At 38.9% G+C, this 12,651-nt stretch overlaps 1 protein-coding gene across 1 annotated transcript in view; it reads left to right on the top strand.

Annotated features, from left to right (window-relative positions):
• The window catches only part of LOC109464995, a 33,118-nt gene extending 22,422 nt beyond the window's left edge, over nucleotides 1-10,696 (top strand). The window contains exons 20-27 of the mRNA XM_019762114.1: nucleotides 1,630-1,791; nucleotides 2,973-3,101; nucleotides 4,366-4,515; nucleotides 5,108-5,281; nucleotides 6,383-6,583; nucleotides 7,390-7,552; nucleotides 9,539-9,660; nucleotides 10,512-10,696. Of these exons, the coding sequence (XP_019617673.1) occupies nucleotides 1,630-1,791; nucleotides 2,973-3,101; nucleotides 4,366-4,515; nucleotides 5,108-5,281; nucleotides 6,383-6,583; nucleotides 7,390-7,552; nucleotides 9,539-9,660; nucleotides 10,512-10,696 (1,286 nt within the window). The remainder of the gene's footprint in view (nucleotides 1-1,629; nucleotides 1,792-2,972; nucleotides 3,102-4,365; nucleotides 4,516-5,107; nucleotides 5,282-6,382; nucleotides 6,584-7,389; nucleotides 7,553-9,538; nucleotides 9,661-10,511) is intronic.
• The last annotated feature ends 1,955 nt before the right edge of the window (nucleotides 10,697-12,651 follow it).

The raw sequence follows: 12,651 nt of genomic DNA on the forward strand, positions 1-12,651 counted from the left end.
ATCATACTTCAAAGAAGCCATGTGACAAGCTTCACCGGGTCAGTCTACTGAGGAAGACCAGAGTGACTGGTCGAAAGCTCTAGGTGAGAGAATTTTTTGTGTTGGAACAAAAGTTTTAACTTCAAACATGTAACTACCAGCACAGATGAACTTTCATGATTGAATCTAATAACCTTTTTTTTTTGGTGGGTCATCATCATCATCATGCCTCTGGATTTAATCCGGTGAGGTACACTTAATAAAAAAAAAGTTACTCCAGTACACCCAGTCCCTCATAGCAGACACTAATGCAGTCCCTGTGAGACCAGTGTCTTTCTCTCTCTAACATTGACAAAAATGGTACATGCATGGTCGTCCCACTCTACGTCTCCCAGTAGGAAGCCACTGTACTAGTCTACCAGCTGTTTCGTTACTACGAACAACATGCCCTGCCACGGCGAGTCTACGTCGTCGGACTACAGATGAAATGGGCGGGAGAGCCATAGAGCTGTTTGTTTATTTGGTGTACTTTATTTATATCCTTCTTCAAACAGATATGCTCAGCAAGGAGTAAACTCAGGCCAGGTTAACTAGGAAACTAACATGATTGCCAGTAAATGGAACATCATACCAAGGATATCATAGTACTGATTGTTCGTGGACGTCCTTTTCCCCACACAGCTGAATTAAACGTGCTAACACCGTCGGCGCTCTAAGCCCGACGACATGTTCAGACAAGTAAACAGGGCACGATTTTGAACACAGTATTTGTATACGAACAGCAAAAATTAAAATTAAACTAAACAAAAACACGAAGAAGATAGCCCCTGGCACTGTTAATCTCTGTTAATCCCGACTGGCAACTCCGAAGTCTATTAAAGTCAGTCTCAATTTTTTTGAAGTCTCGCAAAAACAACAGACCAAATATGGAAACTTCGGTATGAATAATTAATCACCACTCCTGTCAATCATTCGTGATTGACAGCGTGGCCGTTCACGTTTTGGAACATTCCAAATCGTGGTCCAGCTGCGCCATGATTTGGAATACAACGTGTGGAATGCCTGTTGCATTCCAGAACGTGGCCCATTCCAAAACATGATTTGGAATAACACGTTTTGGAATGCAACAGCTACACTCACTAACAGTGTTGTAGCCAGCATCCGTCTTTCCATCATTAGGCCACACCAATTTAATTTCTTGGTTAACGGATTTTTCTAGAAAAATAATGCAGTGGGCGGGCGAAAAAAAAAAAAAATAAAAACAGGCCTAGGCATCCTATTATGGCCCACAATGGTACGATAGGAGCCATGAAGTCAACACATCAGGCTGGTTCAAAATTTAACAATGAATTTTTACCTTTAAATAATACCATTGCATTGAAAGATGGAATATCTGTAACAACTAGGAAGAAAAGGACTGTTTTCAACTGTTCAGGGCAAAATATGAGCATTTTGCAGTTTATTCTGAATTTTTATCTTTATTTGCACATCAGAAAAAAATGAAGCGGGTGAATCCGCTAACCAAGAAATTAAATTGGTGTGGCCAGGAAGCCAGGAACTTAAAGACAGTGATTTAAAAATTCAAAGTAACTAGTTTTTTATACAAATATTTCTTGCTAACAGAGTCTCAATGACATTTCTTGCTTATAGATTCAGGAGGCTGGTCAAGTCTTGAAGAGGATGAGCCACTTTTTGATTACCAGGTCTTCATTTCTCGACATGGCCACAAGCTGCAGCTCCCCACAGCAATTCTCCCCGGTACTGCAGCTCAGATCAATGAGGAAACTCTGTCTTACAGGACTATCAATCTTGGTATGTTATTCATATAACTTATTGAAATATTGTGCATTGTATGTAACTTGTTGATCCTTATTCTTGACATGGAAGGATGATTGGTATAGTTGTGCTGATGCCTTCATTCGGGTTGGTGGAAAAAGGAGTCCAGTTCAATTGGCAGAAAAAGCAGTCCAGTCCGATTTGGGGGTGGAAAAAGCAGTCCAAAAAAGTTGGAGGGTTTCTACGAAAGATCATAGATACAATTATTTTTTTTCTTTTGTGTGTACTTTGAGTTTTCATGTCATGAGTACTTAGAGTTTCTGTAAGCACTTATAGTTTGTATAGTCATTCTCTTCTATGTACAATGTAACGCAAAGTGTGCCATACGTGGTTTTAGCGGGGGCCGGCTGGATGTTGGGCGGCTCTAAGTAACCAAAGAAACTCTAAGTACACACACAAGAAAAAATAATTGTACCTATGGTCTTTCGTAGAAACCATCCAACTTTTTTGGACTGCTTTTTCCACCCCCAAATTGGACTGGACTGCTTTTTCCGCCAATTGGACTGGACTCCTTTTTCCACCAAGTTGAACCCGCCTCCATTCATCTGTTCATCATTCTGTCAAGGCATTTAGTTCTTCGTATATAAAGTTTTTTTTACTTGTTTTATGTAGAATAATGTTATTGCACTGTTAAGCTGCTCATACATGTATTATGTTATTGTAATGTCTTGTCTCGTCAGCAGGGCATGCGTTTTGTGATACTAGTAACCATACATGTAGGCTAGTTGGGCTACCCTGGCTGTGTGTTCTGAACAGCCAAACCAAAAAAATTTAATAAATACTAGAAAAGTAACATTTGCAAATCAATTTGCATAATGTTTACCTTCTAGTATTCGCATATGGTCTGCTCTGTTGATTCTTACAGAAACACATATTACATATATGGTGACAGGAGTCTAAATCCCTCCTACAATAAAACTGCAACATGATGAAACCCAACACCAGTTACCATGGCCCCAGCCGTCTGGTTCAGTCAGGTCAGAGGTCACTGTGTGGAGAAGAAGAGGAAACGTGGCAAAAACAATGTTTTCCTTTGGTAAACATAAAAAAGCATTAAGTCAGGTTTCAGATTTTTGGCAAAGCCTCAGGAGCATTCTAAAATATTCCAGATGAATGGTAACTAAATACATGTGATGACATTGTTGCCTCTTTCATAGGGAGTTACATTGGCTGCTACAAAGACATGAAGCCCGGCCGTGCGCTCAACGCCGTTGGTCGCCAATCCAGCACGCTTACTGTGGCAGATTGCATCCAGGCCTGCGCAGACTTAAACACTCAGTATGCAGGTAAGGTTCAACACTCAGTATGCAGGTATAAGGATTCCAGCATTTGTCAAAAGAATAAACATGAAATAGATTTGTCAAAGAATGAACATGACATCTGCAGTCTGCATTTTGCAGAGACATTTTCAATATTGCAGAATGAAAATTAAAACAACCTGCAATTTTGCAGACTGAAAAGAATCAGGCTAAAAGTTCAATGGCATTTTCAAGCCTTTGTGTTTACCACTGACTCTATAGTACACATTACTGCATGAGTCTGCATGATTGTACTTTCAAATAGCATGTAAATGTTTCCCAACATGGCAATTTTCTACAAGCCAGGGGTTTAGATCCAGACTTTTAAGTGTGTATTTGCAGAAAGTCTTTCCAAATTACAGAAGAAAATGTTGACATTCTGCAATATTGCAGAACACTGCAAAAAAGTATTTCTACTACAGTGTACTTTACACCTCTCTTCATGGTGATAAAATAAAACTTCGACTCTCAGTGTATAATTCTGTAAATGGTTTTGATACTTTCCTTCAGTTCACTTTCACTATGTTAATTTTGTATGATTTACAATTATTATTATTAATGATTTATTTTCTGCTATTTTGGTTCATATATGTAACCAAATATGTAATCAAATTCATTACGTACAGTATATATTATTTTGAGTTCCATTATTACATATTTTTTCTGACCTCTTCCACCCCGTTTTGACTTGCGTTATTAATTTCTGTTAATCAGATATTTGGCAATATAATCTATTGTACAGTTGACTTATATTGATTTGATTGCTAATGTGATTTTCAGTTCAGTTTATGTCAGTCTTCTGTTCAGTCTGTTATATTATTTTATTATATTCCGTTGTTATATTTTGTATGTTTTAATTGGACTCCAGGAAGAATAGTGAAAAAAAAACAAGAGTTCCGAGATCTCATACATTTTGTACCTCCATGAAATATGGGCTTGATATGTGAAATTCTTCTTTAATTACGCAAATGACCTCTGCTTCAACATAATATATGCATCGTGATGTTAACTTTTGATTAACATACAGATGTCCCAAGTATGACATTCCCATCATTCACCAGTAAGAAATCATAGAATTCTCACATTAATTATGCAAATTAGGTCATCATTTGCATAATTAGTATCTGTTGATGTTCCATCTGCCATAGGTTACATACATTACATGTATGAAAGTACTATTATGTAAAACATTATGTATTCAATACTGGAGATCTAAATAAACCAAACCAAACTGTTTCCTTGTCCCCACCAGGCTTGCAGAATGGAGTAGAGTGCTACTGTGGGGAGGACTACAGCAGACACGGGAGGGCCATGGAGAGTGACTGTGATGAGCCATGTGGGGGAAACAATGACCAGATCTGTGGAGGGCATTACAGGCTGTCTGTGTACACAACCAGTCTAAGTAGGTTCAACGCAAGAAGCTTTGTTGTAAACTTTGAAAAGGTAGCCGGAGTGCAACTTTGACAAAGCAAAATATTTGTTGTCAGAAATAATAAATGAATGAATGAATGGATGGAAGGATGGAAGGATGGATGGATGGATGGAAGGATGGAAGGATGGATGGATGGATGGAAGGATGGATGGATGGATGGAAGGATGGATAGATGGATGGAAGGATGGATGGATGGATGGATGGATGGATGGAGGATGGATGGCTGGATGGATATGGATGGATGGATGGATATGGATGGATGGATGGACGGATGGATGGATGGATGGATGGCTGGATGGATGGATGGATGGATGGATGGATGGACGGATGGATGGATGGATGAATGAATGAATGAATGTATGAATTGATTGAATGAATGAATGAATGAATGATAGATGAATGAAAGTAGTTACTGTAACAAATTGATGAATTGCCCACTGCATATAAGATTTTAGGCTTATGCAGGCCCTCATTGGGTTAGTGGAAAAAGTGGTCCAGTCCCAGTACATTTTCCACTAAATACAAGAATTTTCCTGATTCCCTTTTTTCACAATTCTTACAGATGGAGGGATCCAGCTGCCCATGGAAGAGCTGATGGGGTTCTGCGGCATGTCCAACACTGTCTCCGTGGTGATTGACCCTGACAACAACGTCCTGGAAACAAACAAACACAACAACATGTTGTCTGTGGAGGATGTGTGGGTAACCGCACAGCCGGAGGACACATACTGCACAGGTATGATAAAACACGCTGTTGTTTATTGTTGTTTTCAGCTGTTTAAACGTTTGGTCTATATTACACTCATGTTGTTTGTTTCCATTGTGAAAGAAGCATACCAGGCTATAATTAGTTAAAATGAGAAAAAAATTAGTCAAAATGAGAAAAAACTGTTAGGATGAGAAAATCTGTCATAGTAAAAGCAGGATAAAATACAGTCCCTGGTGCTGACTGTGTTTCCCTGTCCCTGGTGCTGACTGTGTTTCCCTGTCCCTGGTGCTGACTGTGTTTCCCTGTCCCTGGTGCTGACTGTGTTCCCCTGTCCCTGGTGCTGACTTTTTTTCCCTGTCCCTGGTGCTGACTGTGTTTTCCTGTCCCTGACTGTGTTTCCCTGTCCCTGGTACTGCTTGTGTTCCCCTGTCCCTGTTGCTGACTGTGTTTCTCTGTCCCTGGTGCTGACTGTGTTTCCCTGTCCCTGGTACTGACTGTGTTTCCCTGTCCCAGGTGCTGACTGTGTTTCCCTGTCCCTGTTACTGACTGTGTTTCTCTGTCCCTGGTGCTGACTGTGTTTCCCTGTCCCTGGTGCTGACTGTGTTTCCCTGTCCCTGGTGCTGACTGTGTTTCCCTGTCCCTGGTGCTGACTGTGTTTCCCTGTCCCTGGTGCTGATCGTATTCCCTGTGCCCTATACTGACTATGCACAGCGTTTACAAAAAGTACTAAAGCCACACCAATTTAATTTCTTGGTTAACATTTTTTTCTGATTTGCAAATAAAAATAAAAATTCAGAATCAACTGCAAAATGCTCATAATTTGCCCTGAACAGTTGAAAACAGTCCTTTTCCTCCTAGTTGTTACAGTTATTTCATCTTTCAATGCAATGGTATCATTAAAAGTTTCAAAATTCACTGTTTAAATTTTGAACCAGCCTGGTGTGTTGACTTCATGGATCCTTTCGTACCATTTTGGGCCATAAAAGGATGCCTAGGCCTGTTTTTATTTTCATTTTTTCGCCCGCCCACTCCATTATTTTTCTAGAAAAATCCGTTAACCAAGAAATTAAATTGGTGTGGCCTAATCTACATCAAACCAATGTTAATGTGTTTTGTCTTTCTCTACAGATGGGATGGACCTCCGCATCGTGACCTTTGACCTGGTGGATACAGGGTTGAACAGCGGGGATGTTGTCAGCACGGCGCGGGTCGTACCATACGTCCTGAGGGTGGCGCTTTCCCTCGGGACGGACGTGTGGCTTCGTCCGTCCGTCTCCGACACTCACTTTGACTTCCAGTTCATTGTATCTCCAACTGGAGACCATTCAGGTAACAAACAATCAACTTTGTACAAACTTGTTTGTTTGTTTATTTGTTTTAGTTGGGCCGTTGTTTATTCATGAGATTCTCCAATTGGCCTGCTGGCTGCTTCTCATACCACATGGTATGGATGAAATATATTGTGTTCTCTCATGTTTCTTCTTCTTCTCCTGCAATTCTGTATAAATGGATTCAACTCTGTCATTTTTTAGCCTAATGACTTGAAATTTGGCATGGAAGTAGAGTGGGCCAATACCCCCAGGCTTTTTTTTTCATTTTTTTTGATACAGGCCTTTGAAAAATTTTTATGAAGGTTTTCTGGGGCATTTTTCGACAAAAAATGGATTTTTGGATCCTGAGCCCTGGTCATGATTTGATTACAACCAAATGATCTGAAATTCGGTATAAGGGTACATTGAACGTGTGTCTACAGAATAGCAGTCACATATTTGGCATACACCTCTTCCAAATGACTCATTTGGGGGACTTAAATGGCTATTTGCAGCCAATAAAGGGCCAAAAGTGCTATACCCATTCCACGTTCTACCTAAAGAATGGCCCGTTCCATCTGCCGTTGGCTATCGAACACTGCTCGAACACATCTAACATTGCGGGTTACCTGGGGTCACGTTGCATGTAAGTCGTGCACAATATACATTGGGTGTTACCATTGGACTGAAATATGCTGTATTTGCTGCCAAGCAAATGTCTGCCTTTCTAGTGGTTATTCTCTTTTCATACAATATTCCCAGAGACCAAGTTGGTACACCGCTTTTTTTTTGCTTGGAATATGATGAATCTGCATGTTTCCTCAGATCCAGACAACCTTGTTCTTGCTGTTGACTACACTGTGGAGCAGGAGTATTTGTTGAAGGCGGCCTATCCCATACGACAAATGCCTAATGAGGGGTTCTACACTGAGCTCCACCTGGACGGTGCCTTGTTCCTCAACCTTGCAAACTACCCCGAGCTAAAGAGGTTTGCCTTTTTATGTTTACCGAAGGAAACATATTGTTTTTGCTCAGTTTCTTCCTCTTCTTCTTCCCCAAACAGTGACCTCAATGACCTGAACCATTGTTGTGTCTGTTACCATGGAACTAGTGTTGGGTTACATCATGTTGCGATTTCATAGCAGGAGGGATTTAGACTCCTGTCTGGCCACATATGTTTCAGTAAGAATTAACAGAGCAAACCATATGAGAAGGTAAACATTATGCATTAATTTTGCTTTGCAAATGTCACTTCTCTAGTTCTATTAATGATATCTATTAATTATTTTTCTACATGTTGACTATCAGTGGTAGAAATACATTTTTTTCAGTCTTCTGCAATATTGCAGAATGTCAAAATTGTGTTCTGCAATTGAGAAATACATTCTGCAAATCACTAAAAATTCCAAATTTAAACCCATGGCATGAACAAAATCATGTTGGCAAACATTTTACATGCAATTTAAAAAATACATGCAAAATTACCATAACATCCGTGTCCATAATATCACCAGGGTCCATAATATCGCCACCTTGAGAAATAGTGTGCTTTAAGATATTTTTACTGCAACATACCCTAGGTATGTACATTTGAGGTGTGCAGGAGTGCATACCAAAAGTATTTTGCAGTAAAAATATCTTTAAGCACACTAGTGCGCACACTTTTTCTCAAGGTGGCGATATTATGGACCCTGGTGATATTATGGACACGGATGTTATATAATATATTATATATATTACAGACAGTATTAAACACAGAAGGTCTTAAACACCATTGAACTCCTAGCCTGATTTTTCAGTCTACAAAATTGCAGGTTGCTTTATTTTTCTTCTCCAATAGTGAAAATGTCTCTGCAAAATGCAGACTGCAAATGGTTAAATCTAACACTGACTATTCTCTACAACATGTTCACTAGGAAAAAGGTTTGAGATATACATGTATGTATGTTAGGGTAAAGATTACAGTCTAGCATAATTGTTCTTTTTGTGGGAAGAGATCGCAATCAGAATCTGTGATCATATCTGGTAGAATGTTCTCAGTCTGATAGAATAGGCAGATAGTAAATGACTCTGTGATTTGTGATCCCTGTCAACAGATACTCTGATCGCGATCAACTTGCATGTTACTGTAATTCCTGATTTTATCACGGTACTTTTATATTCACGGTTTCACCATCACTTCAGTCTGTACCGCAAACTTATTATTATCGCTAACAAATCAATCGCCAAAATTCTTTTTCCTGCAACTGCCACCACTATTTTCTCAGACCACGAAATTTTGCCTCCGGGAACATAAAGTGAATTACAGTCTTGTTGTTGAAGTAAAGAGGTAAAATGCTGAACTTTTATTAGACTTTAAAGTGTCAAAAAATATGCAGAACCATAAGCATTTCCTTAGATTTTGAGATTTCTTTATGCAGTGGAAAACACTTCAACCACATAGAACAAATACTAGTCTTGATGTTGTTAAAAGTAAAGAGGTATTGCCATTGGTAAAATGCTGTACTAACAATTAGACTTTAGAGTGTCAAAAAATATACAAAGCCTTAACTTTAAGAAAAGCATTCTCTCAGATTTTGAGATTTCTTTCCAAAGTGGGAAACACTTTAATAAGGGCACTTAGATCAAAACTGGAAGTTCTGCTGTAGTGCCATAGAAAGCCACTTGAGGGGCATCAATGATGTGGCAAGGCATCAAGCCTTCCAATATTTCCAATATTTCAATATATTATAGCAATCATAGCATTCTTTTCTTTATGAAGCAAGTTTAAACTGTAATATCCAACACAATAAATTGGACTCACCCAAATTTTCGACTGTACAACTCCAGTCTTTGTCAAGGAATGAGCAATCCACCGCTTCCGTGACGTCACGCAGATAACACCTGGACTCCGTGAGCAGTGGATCATAGGTTGCAGAAAGTCTGTGGCGCCCCCCGTCTCTCATTCTTCTCTTCTTGATTACAACCGTTACAGGTTCTGTGACACCAGTCCGTATCTTGGCATCCATGTGGACTATGACAACAGGCTTGCTGAGGTCAATGACCTGCAGAACAACTTGGCCTGGCAACACGTAGCACTCACCTGTCCTGATGCAGGTATGATGTTTTTATTTTCATCTTTAGATATTTTTCATCTATAATCAATGAGCTTCACTACCAAAAATGCTTTTTTCTTGTTTTTCTTGTTTTCCTTCTACAAAGAATGGTATCTTGTAACAAGAAAATTATTCTTTGAACAAGAAAGTAAAGAATCCCCATAGCAAGAAAATTCAAGAAACACAATCATGTGTTTCTTGAGTTTTCTTGCTGTTGGAAGAAAATGATTCTGTCCACAAAAAAGTATTTCTTGAATTAAGAGCGAACTGTTTTTGAAGCAAGAAAACAATTCTGTACACAAGAAAAGATTTCTTGCAGCAGAAAAAAAATTACTGTAAACTTTCTTTCTGTAAAATTCTAAAAATTCTTAAGATTCTTGTTTGTGAGCATGATCACAACCTTTGGGACCCTTGTCTTTCATTTAACATTTTGTAGTTGATTTAGGACTTTTTTTGCAAAATCAGACAAAAATGGACAGGGCAGATCCGAGAAAACAACAAATTAAATTGGTGTGACCTAATGATAAAAAAACATTTTTATGTTTACCGAAGGAAAACATATTGTTTTTGCTACATTTCCTCCTCCTTCTTCTTCTCCAAACACTGAACTCTGACCTGGTCAATGACCTGTTTGTTGATGTCTGTCACAGTGACTAACTGGTGTTGGGTTACATAATGTTGCAATTTTATAGTAGGAGGGATTTAGACTACTGTATGACCATGTGAATGTATTTTGATAAGAATTAACAGAGCAGACAATATGTGAAGGTAAACATTGTGCATTTGCTTTGCAAAGGCTACCTTTCTAGTTAATATGTATGAATTGCTAATTTCAAAGCGCTCTATTTCCAGGACTAAGCATCGAGATGTTCCACAACCTGAGGACCCAGAATGACAAGATCTCCGCTGGTTTCCCCACACAAGTCAACTTCACTGTCAGCGTCACCAACCTGGGAGGTACCATTCCACAGGCCAGCAGAGGGGTGCCCAACATTGCCCTGAAACTTCTTCTGTCAGACACTCTGGACATGAGGTAATTTAGGTTTTTTGCAATAGAAACATTTTTTTCTGCACTAACCAATTCTTTTGGAATCCATAAAAGAGAGCTCAAGGCCGCGGAACACAGTATTTATGGGTGACCCCGGGGGTCTATGACGCGGGTATAGAAAGTAGTGCAGACAAACCTCTTGCATCCTGGCTAAAGCGACTTATGTGAGAGACAGCCATGAATGAACTGCGCTGTGTGGTATAGAAAGGTATCGGCTTGTACACCGTATGAGTTGGATTGTGAAGATTTCCCTGTTCGTGTATAAATGCGCGGCATTATGCAACAACGTTCCAGGGTGAGCCGGCTGCAGTTCCGTTGACCCCGGAGAGGGCCAAATCAAAGTGGTCGTCATTATGATTATGTTAAAAAACGATAACTTTTTTTGGTTTTCAGTTATTTTGTAGAATATACCGTATATTTCAACATGTTAGTTGGCCGTGATTCTCTAGTGCACTCTACTATAATTTTTACCGCGTCGAAGTGAGTCACCTCGGGGTGCTTAACTATAGGAATCCCCATAGGGCGAAAACTGTGTTCTGCCACCTCAAGTTGGAAAATGGATGCTTTCAAATAGGTTTGAATTGTAGAACAGTTCTAAAACTGAGGACAAAATGATGCCATGTACTAGTGTTACACAAGACATTTATTACTTCATTATTACATACATTGTAGTGCCAGACACTTGACCGTACATTTGCAATACTGGTTGGTAAAATCAACAAGTTATGGCTATTACAGCCATCATCTAAGGCCACAGCAAGTAAATTTTATGGATGACATCCTCCGCAGATTCCAAATCTAATGTGATTGGGAAAAAAAAACAAGGCGGGCCGAAAAAAACAAGGTTCCTACATCAGCATGAAAGTTCATTGGTAAATTACATTAATACTACTACATTACAATAAACTTAAACTGTCTCCAACTCAAGTTTGAATTGGAGAAAGGTTTAAGTTTTTCATAAGGTTCCTACATTTTAAAACTTTGACTCAATCATTGTACAAAATGGTTTTTACTCAATGGGAACATCACATATACACAGCCAGCATCACATATCACTGCATCAAAGTAAGAAACAAAACATTTTAAGAAAAAACTATGATTTAAAAATCATAGTTTTTTCTTGTTTCCTCTCTTCATAGTTATCTGCCATCCACCTTCTGGCATAGCAACAGACATTTTTGCCCATTTTCGGCATGTTGACCACTGTCAGAGGGCAACAAAACTTTCTTGTTTTTTTTCCAAAATCAGGCGAAAATTAATGCGCGCGCTGATGTCATCCATAAAAATTACTTGCTGTGGCCTATTCTAGTAAAGCTGCATCATACTTTTCCTATTGACTAATACTGCAATGCATCTCACCATGACTGCTACAATGTTTTTCCTGGCCCATGCCACAACAAGCTGCTTCAGTAACTCTAAGCATAGTCACATAAAAACATGGAATACAATTTTCCTACTTGCAAATTTCGTTATCACAACCACTAGCGTATTATTGATAACTGAAGAAGATTCCTTGTTCTGACACTTGTTAGACATTCAAGTGGTTGTGAAAAGGACTTTGCTTTTCAATCATTCAACAAACTGATTATTATAAATTATTCACAAATCTCTTTTGTGTTAGATACTTTACCCAAGTCCAAGGAATTGTTGTGAATAAGTAAAAAAAAAAATGAGTAGAAGGTGTTATATATCAAGCAACTTGTGCTTTTTGCCCAATACTCAATATTAATATATTTTGTGAATAAATAGAATTGTCCACAATATATCCAGAGTACTGGCTTATCCATATGAAACATCTTATACAAATTCTACTATGCAATCCAGATTGGAGCATCAAAAGTTCTATTTTTCAATCATGAAGTATAACACCTACATTGTACATGTAGCTTGAAGCCTGAACAAGAGGACTACATGTAACATCTGTGTCCATACAAATGTAATATC

The sequence above is a fragment of the Branchiostoma belcheri genome, unplaced genomic scaffold, assembly GCF_001625305.1.
Source record: "Branchiostoma belcheri isolate BF01 breed outbred unplaced genomic scaffold, Haploidv18h27 scaffold145, whole genome shotgun sequence".
Taxonomy (NCBI): domain Eukaryota; kingdom Metazoa; phylum Chordata; class Leptocardii; order Amphioxiformes; family Branchiostomatidae; genus Branchiostoma; species Branchiostoma belcheri.